The 14,493-nt window shown below is 31.1% G+C and overlaps 1 protein-coding gene across 1 annotated transcript in view; it reads right to left on the bottom strand.

Annotated features, from left to right (window-relative positions):
- The window catches only part of SI (sucrase-isomaltase), an 89,071-nt gene that overhangs the window by 59,823 nt on the left and 14,755 nt on the right, over window positions 1-14,493 (bottom strand). Inside the window, exons 12-15 of the mRNA XM_069472982.1 lie at window positions 13,167-13,280; window positions 3,637-3,721; window positions 2,993-3,110; window positions 1,024-1,195 (exon numbers count right to left, since the gene is read on the bottom strand). Of these exons, the coding sequence (XP_069329083.1) occupies window positions 1,024-1,195; window positions 2,993-3,110; window positions 3,637-3,721; window positions 13,167-13,280 (489 nt within the window). The remainder of the gene's footprint in view (window positions 1-1,023; window positions 1,196-2,992; window positions 3,111-3,636; window positions 3,722-13,166; window positions 13,281-14,493) is intronic.

Below are 14,493 nucleotides of genomic sequence, written 5' to 3'. Positions count from 1 at the left end.
TTTAAATTTTTTCTCTAGAGACTTTGCTTTCATTATATTAATTTCTTCCCTTATTTTTATTACCTATATCTTTCTTTAGATTTATTCTTTTTTCCTTTTTAAATTCATGCACATTTTAAATTCATGCACATTTTAAATTCATGAACTTGACTCATTAATATTCAGCGTTTCTTTGCTTTTAAGTATGTAAGGCTATAAGTTTTTCTTTAAATGCTAACTTTACTAAAATTCCACAAGGTTTAAGAAGTAAAATTATTAACATTCAATTCTAAGGTTGTTCTTTTCAATTCCTCTCAGTTTATTTTTTGACTCATAAATAATTTGATAATATGTGTTTCAATTTTCATATGCAAGATTTTTTTTTTTTTGTGTGTGTGTGTGTGTGTGTTTGGTTGGTTGGATTTTAGTGTTCATTTTATTGTGCATATGAAAAAAATAAATGAATCACTATAATTTTCTAATATAGTTGACATTTTTTGTCAGTGGCTCCTTTTAGTTTGGAATATCAACATGTGTACTACTTTTTTTGTTTGATAGAAGTAGAAACATGCCAGATTTCTTATGTTTAGAACTTCCTAGCATACATCATCTCCACTTTTGAAATATTGGACACTTTTTCTGTCTTTACCTTTTATCTTCTAAACAAAATAAATTTCTTATTTTTAATCTAAACTGATAATCCAGTATTTTAAATGGATTTAGATTTCTGAAATTTATCTTTATTATCATTTTCATTACCATTTATATTTATTTTATAAACTTCTTGTATGCTTTACTTATATTTAGATTTGTTTTCCTGAATTTTTTGTTTTGATTAAATTTTGTTAATTATATTTTCCCATTCCAATGATTTGAATAATACAGACATCATCCTTCTTATTTTTCTCATAAGTTCCTTATGAATAAAAATGGAATTCTTTGTTACATGCCTTTTAATCATTTTACCAAAAATCGTTAATATGGTATTAACAATGTAAGTGTAATTGCTGCTTTGATAAATAACACTGTATGAAATTGCCGTACCAAAGGTATTCCAAACAAACTGAACTCTAACATTCCAGCAATAGACCATTCCATTTGTTCCCATGAAGCAGTATTGTCTCCTAACCAATGTGCAGCATAGTGTCCAGATCCAGCAAACGTTGACCGAGTAAGAATAAAACTTCTCTTATCAGGAAAAACTGTTTGTAAAGCTCTAAAGAAAAAACCAAATGAATAAGCAAGATTTATTTTAAAAATAAACTTGAAATTTATAAATTCTAAAATCTTAATTACAAATGCATATTTTACAATTCCCAGAGCCAAGCCATATTTGCAACCATTTTGTCAAAATTTTATATCAATTTTGTATTTAGCCTTCAACATTTACTTATTTAAATACATTCTGATAAAATACAGTGAAAAGAAGTCTTGTAGAAATGACAAAGATTTTGAATGACTTCAGTCATCTTTTACCAAATTAAATAAACATGTGCTTTTGATATCCACTCAACATTCATTTTGGAAATATATAGTTTAAACTCCTTGAAATCATTTTATAAATATAACGCTTAGAAACCTGAACTTGAACCCTGTGCAATGATTCTAATTATATCTTAATGTATGCATTGTCAAATATTAGCAAGCAATGTTGGAATTAAACTTACACATTTAAGAAGCATTTCTTGTTTTAGTTTCTAGAAGTCAACTACCATTCACAACTACTAGCACTATTCATCTCTATTGGTATGCAACTATTACTGGTAATTTTTCCATAAATGAGAAATAGGAAAAATACACAAAATAATTAAATCAATATATAAAATTATCAGACTCCCCTAGTAAAAATATAATAATATTCCCAGGCACTTTTGCATATTATAATCTTTATCATATCAAACAATAGGTTTTTTTTCTTATATAGAATTTATTGACTTAAACACTGCAATATATAATACTCTACTGAGTGTAAGAAGTAAACATACACCATGAAGACAGAGTTTAAGAGTTTTTGATATCATGATGTGATTTGGGGCCAGAAAAACATGGATGTGATTTAATACTCACTCATAAATATTTAATTATGAGAAAATTACAAATGTATTGAAGCCACGATGTGTGTTTTACTGACTATTTTATTATAGGCCCTTAAACAGTGCTTGGAAAATAGCAAATAATCAACATATTGTCTCCTTCTTTTGTTTTTTTATCATGTTTTGTAACACATTGCATTAGAAAATTACTTGGGGGAATACTACTTAGTGAACTACATTTTAATTGAAACACTAGTTTTTGAAAAATAGTTGTATTAAAAAAAAAGATCTGTTACAGGAGAAACATTTTTCTAAGCCAACTGTCAAGTGCATGTTTAGAACACAATTATATTCAGAGATGGCAAACTGAATCAAACTTTTAGAGCCGAGGTCCCCAACCCCAGGGTCACAAATCAGCACAGTCCATGCCGCCAGGAACAGGACCGCAGAGCAGGAGGCGAGAAAAGCCCCACCTGCAACCACAGCGGCTCCCCATCAGTTACGTCACTGCCGGAACCACACCCCCAGTCAAATCGGCGGCAGCGGCATCAGACCCTTAAAGGAGTGTGAACCCCACTGCAAACTGCACATGCGAGGGATCCAGGTTGCACTCTATCCATGAGAATCCAACTCCTGAGGATCTGAGGTAGAAGACCCCCCCACCCCCGCTCCCCCCACGCCGTCCTGTGGAAAAACTGTCTTCCACAAAATCAGTCTCTGGTGTCAAAAAGATTGGGGACTGCTATTTTAGAAGATGACTTAAATCTATGAATTAAAAAAGAATCTATCTATCTATCCTGTAATTCTTAACAACTGAGTTCCAAGTTTATGAATATTAGTAATGCGATAAATTTTTAGCAAGAAAATATTCTCTTTGTTTTCTTTCTTATTCTTGATATTTCCTAACTATATTGATAAATTACCAAAAACATTTCTGGATATTACATATGAAGAGAATTTCTGAATGAAATTACACTTACGTCTCTGTGGCTATAGCCATGCTGTATCCATAGAGGCAATGAACATCATACTGTTTCCCCCAATACTGCACAGCATCCATGCAAATTGTTTTAGAATACAGGAGTTTGTCAAGAATATCTTAGAGAAAATATATAAGAAACATTTCTTAAGGGACATTTTTCTATTTTAAACTTTATAGTGCTTTTAATATCTGATGTGCTATATAATATCTGATGTGCTATATAATATCATATTTAGTCAAAAGTAATGAAAGAGGGCAATAATTTAATTAAACCACCTTCCACTCCTGTTGAGCTTGGAATAACTATTAGATTTACATTTATTAATACATTAATAATTATTCTGCTTCCTGACTTCAATAATAAATAAACCTATTGACAAAACAGCCTCTAGTAGGCATATAGAAATAAACACATACATAATGTGCATCATGTATCTACAGGCCCATTTTAATGATTTGTAGTAGATTACGTAAATATAATCCTAGGTGGGAAATATTTTGAGTGAAAGAAGAAAAAATCATTGATTTTAAGATTTCAGAATCATATTAAAGATTATAATTTAGAAATATATGCTAGAAATTACCAATTAAGAAGAAAATTATTGTCAATTAACAGTAGTTATATAACCAGATAAAATTTACCTGGAGTAAAAGGTGGATAATTCAACTTGTTGTCAGTGCATCCTGTATTTGAGCCTTGAACAAAGCTGGAAACTTCATTCATGTCCTGAATAGATGTAAAATAAAGAACAGCATATTTAAAACACTTTCAAATCATATAAGCAGAAATTGTCTAGTTGTTTGAAAAGGTTTTATATAAGGCAACCATGATGTTATTTCCCTCCTAGGAGACAAATATAAGCTACCAACCTAAAAATAAACTGAATGTGTATATCAGGTAACAGAGGTGTCTTAGCTGGGATTGAGAAATTTTAAACAGTTAAAATGTATTTCATTTACCTAGTTTTAATTACACATATAAGACATTAATTGTATTATAAGTATTAAGCAACTGTCTTTTCTAAATAGTTATGTTGGCCTTCTCACTGTGAGTCTATCATTATATACATTCCTAGCACATTCATTTATTCAACTTATTTTGTTTTGGATGTCATTTATCTAGCCCACAGCTCCTATACTCTCATGCAGGAATGAAACTGAAAAAAGGTAAATAGCATTTAGTATTCTAATTAAAATAGTTATGACCTCACAGAAATCCTGAAAAATTCTCAAGGAGCCAATCCTAGGTCAGCTTGACCATATTCTGAGAACTAGTGACCTAAGTAAGCATCTTTTGGAGAAATAGTGATAGGATATTATGTTCAAATATTTTCTAGCAATTTAAATCTAGGTCCCAATTTTCCTTCACTACTTACTAGTTGTGTGACCATAATCAATTAAGTAGTGTATTTATAGTAAAGAAAAGTATGTAAAATTATATAACACGCATGCTCAAAAAATATATATTTCTTCCTCCTCTGTTAATTACATTGGGAAGTTCTATAAATTTTGTCTTATTTTCCACATCTCTTTAATATAATAAATTGCCTCTGCTCTCACAAAGGCATCACTTAGTCACATCCTTATTTCTTTGTTAATTTTATTCCCCTCAGAAATATATTTTATTTATTACACTTTTCTCCTCCCATCCACATTGCCTGTGTTTTAAGACCCAAACCATTTTTCATCTTCTTGAGTCCTCCTCCTCTTATTCTAGCTTTCAAGCATCTCCTTTAACTTTAAAACTTCTGTATTGACTTTGCAATGGTTGGATCTGTCTCTTGTACTGCTTTCTGAATCCTCCTGAATACTCATATTAATATTTATTAATATATTTGAAAATGTTCTGACAGTGTCACTTAAAAAGACTAATAAAAACATTTTTTAAAAAAATGCAAAAATGAATCATTTGTATTATAGTTAGACATTACTTTTTCATAAAATTATAACTGTAACAAGTAGATATACTAATTTAGTTTGTAAAGCCTTCCTGAATATCGGCTTCTTCTGACGCCATTACACGGAAATGATTACTCATCTCTATTATTCTCCAAACAATCTCATGAAAGTGTCCAGATTATGGATATAAAAAGAATCTAAGGAAACTTGTCACATGGAATTAAAATGAGAAATTAAGGGTGCTCAAGGTTTATCATTGTGATATAGATTTTAAAAGGTAAATATCTCCATTTCTGAAATATTTTCAGAATAGCCAAGAATGAGTGACAATAATGTAGTTATTCTAAGGCATAAAAATACCTAAAACTACATTGGAGTTATTTCTTTAAAATTACATGGAATATTATACTCAATTTTGTGTGCCTGTGTCCAGTAAAAATTAATAAAGAAACACAATGGTTATACAAACAATAAGTTTAGGTAAACGTAATTATTTTTTCTTCATGAATCTACCAATTAAATTAAATTTAAAAAGAAACTGCTGAAATTCAAATTTTGGGAATAGTGAGTTGTATTAATTTAATTTTAACAGAATCTTTTTCTAAACCATTTTAACATCATTTGTGTATAGTATAGTTGAGGAATTACACAGCAAGACATTCAGCTATGAAATTAATGTTATTTCTATTTGAGTTATATATATGAAAACTTGCCATAAAATTTACAAAATTTTTCAGCAATCACTCAAAGTAGACATTATTATGTAATTTAAGAAAAACACAATTTTTAGAAAAAATTGATTTCACATGAAAGGATTAATCAAAAATATTTAGATATTAAAAGTTTTATCATACAACCACATAAATATGATTACATCAGAATGTGATAATTTTGCCAGTTCACAATATAAAGAAAAATAGTGTTCTGAACTCAAGAAGACAAATTATTAACCTACTAAAGGAAAAATTAAATACTTTTACATGATTTTAACCATATTTTACATTAAATGTGTCATTTAATATTTTATTATCTTTCATTAAAATATATCTAAAGTATGTCTATTTGGCAGGATTGTACTAAGTTATACTTACTACAGATATTTTAATAGAACTTATCTCTTTTAATGTATTTTGTAAATTTATCATTTTGAAAATTCTGAAAACATTTTTCTCAAACTTAAAATGATTTAAGTTAAATTAGTTGTTTAATATTATGTAAAAGTAAATTCAATTAGTATTTTAAATATTACAGCTGGTAGATTCAAAGTATTGTACTTGTAAGGCAAAAGTCTCAGTGGATTGATATTAATAAGTACACGTAAAGATATTCAAGTATCATTCAAACTATTTTAAGCATACTAATGCTATTTTTAGGAATTGTCAATTCTGTTTTGAGGATGTTTGCGAAGGTTCTTTAAAATTCATTGAAAATTGTGTGTAGTAATCTGATGGCATTTTATGCCCTCACATTTAAGCTAAATCTCAATAAATATAACCCCATTTTTTAAAGAATTTGTAAAAGAATTTCAGGTTTTATGAGAATTACATAAAATGTAGAAAGACTATAACCAAATATATTTCTAGGTATTTTAATATATAAATACATTTGTATATATCTTCTTAATGAATTTTATGTTTCCAAATATTCTATGGTAAATTATTACATTTCTTCACTGAAGAATTCTTATATTTCTAATAATGAAACCCTAATAAGAACATAATATGAAAAAATATGCCCATGTGTCCAGAAAAATAAAAATGGCCTTTGTATTTTAAAAATATTGCCTAATGATTTTATTTTGAAATCACGGCTTTAATTTTAATTATACCAAAAACAGTAGGCTCTTGTTTCTCAAGTATTAGGAGATTATCTCTAGAATGATAAAGAAAAAAGAGAATTCAAGCTTATTATAGTTTATATGCAAAAATCTATATTTCAACGACAATTAAGCACACATTATTTCCAAAAGTGATATTAATATTTAGGCTTAAAATTCAAAAGCATTAATATGGAAACCAAATTACAAATCTACTAAGTTATAAAACTATTTTTAAATTTGGCATAGAAATAAAACCTCACCAGTTAAATAACATTTCTTTTCACTGAATTAGGAAAAATAATCTGAAGAAAGTGAAATAATAAATATACAACCTAACAATATGATTGAGCAATTATGTAAGTAAAAGCTAGAAGCAGAATGTCCACTGCTTATACATAGTACATATTAATTCACTGATATTTAATGAGCCTTGAAATTATACCTTTTTATATGTAATGATTTTTGTTTGTTTAAAGCTTAGTCAAAATGCCTTTGTATTAATATTGGAAAAACTCTGCCTTTCTCAGGTGATGTTTTCCCTTTCATCCCCTTCCTCTTTTTGGAGATGAATCAGGAATTTCAGCTTTCAGTAGAAGCAGGGAATGGAGTATTTATTCTCTCTTTCTGTATCAGAAACTCTCTTTCACTTAAATCCTAAAGTATCATTTTATATATTTAACTCTGCTATAATCGAAATGTTTCCTAAGTAGGAAAGAAAAAAGACTAAAGAAACTTTTAATTTTGATTAAATAATTTAAGAACTAGAATTAAAAGTAAAGGTCAAGATCAGAATGCAATTTTTTCATTATTTCTACCAATTATTAGGTACCAGCAATGTTATCTCACTGATTTTGTGTTAAATAAATAAAGCCTCTCCATCTTCATTCTGTTACTACCATCATAGAAATTCTGAAGATTACTCTCACTTTTTACTCAATTCCAAGTTGTCAGCAGAAAACATAATTTTCCTATTTTTGTATTTCCCTACAACATACCTGATATACACATAGTGCAAAATAAACATTTTTAAGTAAGTGATTATTTGAATAAATAAACAAATAATTAAAATAATGACAATGAGTAATAATCACTTTAGAAAAATGGAGATAGTGTGGCCATAAACAGCCAAAGAAAACATAGCTATCCCTAGGGTGTTCGTTATGTTTGTTTTTTTCCCAAAATCCTATGCAGTTGTGTATTACTTTTGAATACAATCCTGGTATTCTCTCTGTGTTTGGGCCATCAGACTTTTTTTCTAAAATATAGGCTTCTGATATCACCAGGTAGTTTCATTTCTGAAATGTGTTATAGTTACCGTAAGCAAAGGCACTAAACCTTTGACTATCATCCAATACTATTATATACCATAAGCCCAGCAGAAGGCCATCAACAGCCAGCTAGATGGCTCAAGAAGTAAAACAAAACAACAAGATTTCACCCCAAAATATGAATGGAAATCTACCTCAAATTTCAATCCTTTCAATAAATGTGAATGGCTTAAACTGTGCTCTGAAGAGACATAGACTGACAGAGTGGATAAAAATCCACAAGCCTAGTACCTGCTGTCTACAGGAAATGCATCTGACCCACAAAGATGCCTTCATGCTCAAGGTCAAGGGAAGAAAAACAATCTTCCAGGCAAATGGAAGTCAAAAGAAAGCAGGCATAGTAGCTATACTATTTTCAGATAACATAAGCTTTAAAATAGCAAAAGTAAAAGAAGACAAAGATGGCCAGTTTATAATGGTGAAAGGGAAGATCCAACAAGAAGAATTAACAATTCTTAATATTTATGCACCCAACTCAGGAGTGTCCAGTTACACAAAGCAAACCTTGTCTGATCTAAATAGCATGATAAACAATAACGCCATAGTAGCAGTGGAATTCAACACCCCATTGAATGAACTAGACAGATCTTCCAAACAGAAAATAAGCAAAGAAATAATGGACTTAAACAGAGCTCTAGAACAACAGGGTCTGACAGACCTCTACAGAACATTCCACCCAAATAAAGCCAAATACACATTCTTCTCATAAGCCCATTGAATTTTCTCCAAAATTGATCACATACTAGGCCACAAATCAGACCTCAACAAATTCAAAAAATTAGAAATTATTCCGTTTATCTTCTCTAATCATAGTGGTATAAAATTAGAGTTTAATTCCAACAGAAATGCTCACCACCTCACAAATTCATGGAAATTAAACAATCTATTGTTGAATAACTCTTGGATCAGGGAGTAAATACAGAGGGAAATCAAGAGTTTCTTCAAACTAAATGATAATGGATACACTAGTTATCAAAACCTGTGGGATACAGCAAAAGCATACCTGACAGGAAAACTAATAGCATTAAACTCTCACATCCAAAAAACACAAAGCTCAAAAAAGGACAATTTAATAAACAGTCTCAAGGAATTGGAAAAGGAAGAGTAAATCAATCCCAAACCTAGCCGAAGAAAAGAAATAACTAAGATCAAAGCAGAACTAAATGAAATTGAGAATAAGAGAACTATACGGAAGATCAACAAAACTAAAAGCTGGTTTTCCAAAAAGATAAACAAAATTGACACCCCTTTTGTGAGACTGACAAGAATTCAAAGGGAAAGGATTCTAATAAACTCAATTAGAAATGAAAAAGGAGAGGTCACAACAGACACCATGGAAATACAAAACATTATTTTTGATTACTATAACAACCTGTATGCCCCAAAACTACATAATGAGCAGGAAATGGACACATTCCTGGAAACATGGAACCTCTCTAAGTTCACCTAGAAGGTAATAGAATTTCTGAATAGACCAATCTCAAGCTCAGACATTAGAACAGCAATTAAAAACCTCCCAAAATGGAAAACTCCTGGACCAAATGGCTACACTTCAGAGTTTTACCAAACATACAAAAAACTCATACCGATACTACGGAAATTATTCCACAACATTGAGAAAGATGGTATCCTTCCTAATTCATTCTACAAAGCAAATATCACCTTGATACTAAAGCCAGGAAGGGACACAACAAAAAAAGAAAACTACAAACAAATATCCCTCATGAATATAGATGCAAGAATCCTCAACAAAATTTTAGCAAATCAAATTCAGCAGCATATCAAAAAAATAATTCACCATGACCAGGCAGGCTTTATTCCAGGGATGCAAGGCTGGTTCAACATATGCATATCTATAAATGCAATTCACCTCATAAATAAAAGCAAGAATAAAGACCATATGATTCTCTCAATAGATGTAGAAAAAGGATTTGACAAAGTCCAGCACACCTTTATGATAAAAACTCTTAACAAAATAGGCATAGACTGGTAGTACCTTAAAATTATCAAGCCCATTTATGATAAACCCATGGCCAATATCAAACTGAATGGGGAAAAATTGAAACCATTTCCACTTAGAACCAGAACCAGACAAGGTTGCCCACTATCTCCACTTCTATTCAAAATAGTGCTGGAAGTCCTTGCCAGAGCAATTAGACAAGAGAAGGGAATTAAGGGCATCCAAATCGGTGCAGATGAAATCAAACTCTCTCTCTCTTTGCCAATCATATGATATTATATCTAGAAAACCCCAAGGATTCAACCAAGAGACTCCTAGAATTGATAAATGAATTCAGTAAAGTCTCAGGATACAAAATCAATACACACAAATCAGAGGCATTCATATACACCAATAACAGTCAAGCTGAAATTCAAATAAAAAATGCAATACCTTTCACAACAGCCTCAAAGAAAATTAAATATCTAGGAATATATTTAACAAATGATGTGAGAGACATGCACAGGGAGAACTATGAAACACTAAGAAAAGAAACTGTGGAAGATGTAAACAGATAGAAATATCTAGATTGCTCATGGATTGGTAGAATGAATATCGTTAAAATGTCCATAGTACCTAAAGTGATCTACAGAATTAAGGCAATCCCTATGAAAGTACCATCATCTTTCTTTAGAAATCCAGAAAAAATAATTCTACATTTTGTATGGAACCAGACGAGACTTCATATGGCCAAAGGAATCTTAACTAAAAAGAACAAACTGGGGCTGGGCGTGGTGGCTCACGCCTGTAATCCTAGCACTCTGGGAGGCCGAGGCAGGTGGATCGCTCGAGGTCAGGAGTTCGAGACCAGCCTGAGCAAGAGCGAGACCCCCATCTCTACTAAAAATAGAAAGAAATTATATGGACAACTAAAAATATATATAGAAAAAAAATTAGCCGGGCATGGTGTCGCATGCCTGTAGTCCCAGCTACTCGGGAGGCTGAGGCAGCAGGATTGCTTAAGCCCAGGAGTTTGAGGTTGCTGTGAGCTAAGCTGACGCCACGGCACTCACTCTAGCCCGGGCAACAGAGCCAGACTCTGTCTCAAAAAAAAAAAAAAAAAAAAAGAACAAACTGGGAGGTATTAGACTACCAGACTTCAAGCTGTACTATAAGGCTGTAGTAACTAAAACAGCATGGTACTGGCACAAGAACACAAATATAGACCTTTGGAACAGGACTGAGAATCCAGAGATGAAGCCATCCACATATGGTAATCTAATCTTTGACAAAACAGACAAAAATATACACTGGGGAAAAGAATCTCTTTTCAATAAATGGTGCTGGGAAAACTGGATAGCTACATGCAGAAGATTGAAACTGGATCCCCACCTCTCACCTCTCACAAGAATCAATTCAAGATGGATAACAGACTTAAACCTAAGGCATGAAACCTTAAGAATTCTAGAAAAAGATATTGGGAAGACCCTTTCAGACATCGGCCTAGGCAAGGAATTTTTGAAAAAGACCCCCAAAGCAATCACAGCAGCAACAAAAATAAATAAATGGGATCTGATCAAATTAAAAAGCTTTTGTACAGCCAAGGAAACTATCATTAGAGAGAATAGACAGCCTACAGAATGGGAGAAAATATTTGTTCTCTACATATCCAATAAAGGGCTGAAAACAAGAATTTATCTAGAACAACAAAAAAAAAAAAAAAAAAAAAACAAGAAAAAAGCAAACAACCCCATCAACAAATGGGCAAAGGAAATGAACAGAAGCTGTCCAAAAGAAGACAGAATAATGGCCAGCAAACATATAAAAAAATGCTCAACATCTCTAATTAGAGAAATGCAAACCAAAACCACAATGAGATATCACCTAACTCCAGGGAGATTGGCCTCTATCAAAAAATTCCCAAAACAGCAAATTCTGGTGAGAATGTGCAGAGACAAGAATACTCTTACACTGCTGGTGGGACTGCAAATTAGTGCAACCTCTGTGGAAAATAATTTGGAGATACCTCAAAGAGCTAAGAATAGAAATACCATTTGATCCAGCAATAGCACTATTAGGCATCTACCCAAAAGAGCAAAAGACATTCTATAACAAAGACATCTGCACCCGAATGTTTATGGTAGCACAATTCACTATTGCAAGGATGTGGAAACAACCCAAGTGCTCGTTGATTCATGAGTGGATTATTAAAATTTGGTATATGTATACAATGGAATATTACTCAATTATAAGAAACGACAGTGATCTAGCACCTCTTATATTTTCCTAGATAGAGCTTGAGCCCATTATCTGAAGTGAGGTATCACAAGATCGGAAGAATAGCCTCCACATGTACTCACTGTCAAATTGGCACTGACTGATCAACACTATGGTGCTCACACGGTAGTAATGTTCTCCAGGGATTAAGGGGTTGGGGGGGGTGCTTAAACTCATAACTAATGAATGCTGTGTGAGCATTGTAGAGGAGAAGGGCATGCCTCTAATCCTTGCTTGGGTGAGGCAAAGACATAAAATGTAACCCAAATGTTTGTACCCTCATAATACCCTGAAATAAAAAAAAAAAAAAAAAAAAAGACCAAACAGCCAGCTAGAGATACAAAACTTTATTCATGGAAATTTCTAAACATGTGTTTTCCCTTAATACCTTGGCAGGTATTTTAGGGGTTTTTTTTTTGTTATTATTTTGAGATAAAAACACTTAATCTATTGCCAATTTGGGATTGTTATATTCTATAGCTTACTAAAAGGAAATCTCTAAAGGGTGGGGCTTTCTTCAGATTGATATTGCTGCAATTGCTTGACAATTTTAAACTTTAATAAGTGTTTTTGGAATTGCACTGCTATACGTTTATCTCCAAATCTCATTAACTGTTTTTCAGATAAGTTACTTGTCATAAAGATATAACACCTTATTTACAGAAACAAAATTTATTCTATGAAGCATATTATTAGGGAGGAACCAAAAGTCTCAATCTGCATTTTTAGATCTTATTCTTTTCTAGCCCATATACATGATAAATATATTTATACATCCTAGAAAAAAAAATTATGGGAGCTTTTAATTTTATGTTGAATACATCAGAAAAAATATATCTTGATTTAATTTTTATGAACAAATAATTTTATATTCATTGACCAAAATTACCAGTTTAAAATAGCTACTTACAATCCAAAGTCCATCATATTTCACTGTTTCATAGAAAACACTGCATTCATTTGCCCACCAATCTATGCAGGTTGGATTAGTGAAATCAGGGAATACTGTTGATCCTGGCCATACCTAGAAGGATAGATCATGCACATATATACATTAATATAAGGAAAAATAAATAAATAGAATTTCACACTAATTGAGTTGAGAATAGTAAAAATCATTAAAGTTATGATATTGTACTTCTTTAGGTACATGTGACCTATGTACTAGCTATGTTCACAATAATCTCAGGCCTACTTTAAGATATATTTAAAGGAGAGAAGTTAAAGTAAAAGAGAGTGAGGTAACGAAGTATTTAGGAAGAGAAAAATATAAGAACATGGGATAAGGCTGACATTTGCAACTAAATTTATTTCTGAGAATCCTTGTAGGTTAGGTCAATAAAAAAATGTATATAATATACTCTTTGATAAAATAAATCATATTAGTTCATTTCCAAAAGCATTTGCTTCCAAAAAAGAAAAAGAAAAAGAAAAAGGCTCCTTTTATATTTAGAGTTTGTTAGCAAAAATAAATATGATACATATACTGGGTACTGTTTCAAGGACTTTTATGATTATTAACAGTTAATCTTTATTAGAATTTTAGAAGGTGGGTAATATTTTTATCACTACTTTACAGGTGAGGTAGGGACTATAATTATACTTATTTTGCAGATGAGAAAAGTGATGCACACAGAAGTTAAATAAGTTTTTCAAAGTCAGCCCACTAATAACAGATACAGCAGGAATTCAAACCCAGGCAATTTTATATCTGAGCCCATGCTATTAAACAATATATAAACTATACTGTTTCTTTATGATTTACGCTTCTTAAAATTATTTTACATCATTTTACTTATTACTTACAACACCAGGCAAGAAAAATTCAATTTCAGATAAATTGAGAAAATTATATTGTTTTATATACAATTAATCCATATTGGTTCTCTGATCTATCCATATCCAACACAGCAAGTATTAAAATATATATTCTGTAAATATTAGTGGTTATTAAGACTAGGAAAACGTGTGGGCTTTTTTTTCCTGATAAAGCTCAGAATCATGTGAAAAAGACTTTCACCCAGAAAGTCTCCTGATTCTGCTTCTTATTAGTTCTGTGATCTTATGAAAAAGTTACTTCGCTTCTTTAAGATTTAGTTTTTTCACCTGAAAAATACGAACCTTTATCATAGCAATCACATTATTTTATTGTGAGATTAAATGTAAATCATAAAACTTAGTGCCCATTAAATATGTATTTAATTTACATTTGCAATTATTCATATCAAAATATGCAT

The sequence above is a fragment of the Eulemur rufifrons genome, chromosome 7, assembly GCF_041146395.1.
Source record: "Eulemur rufifrons isolate Redbay chromosome 7, OSU_ERuf_1, whole genome shotgun sequence".
Lineage (NCBI taxonomy): Eukaryota > Metazoa > Chordata > Mammalia > Primates > Lemuridae > Eulemur > Eulemur rufifrons.
This window is presented reverse-complemented; position numbering and strand designations above follow the sequence as displayed.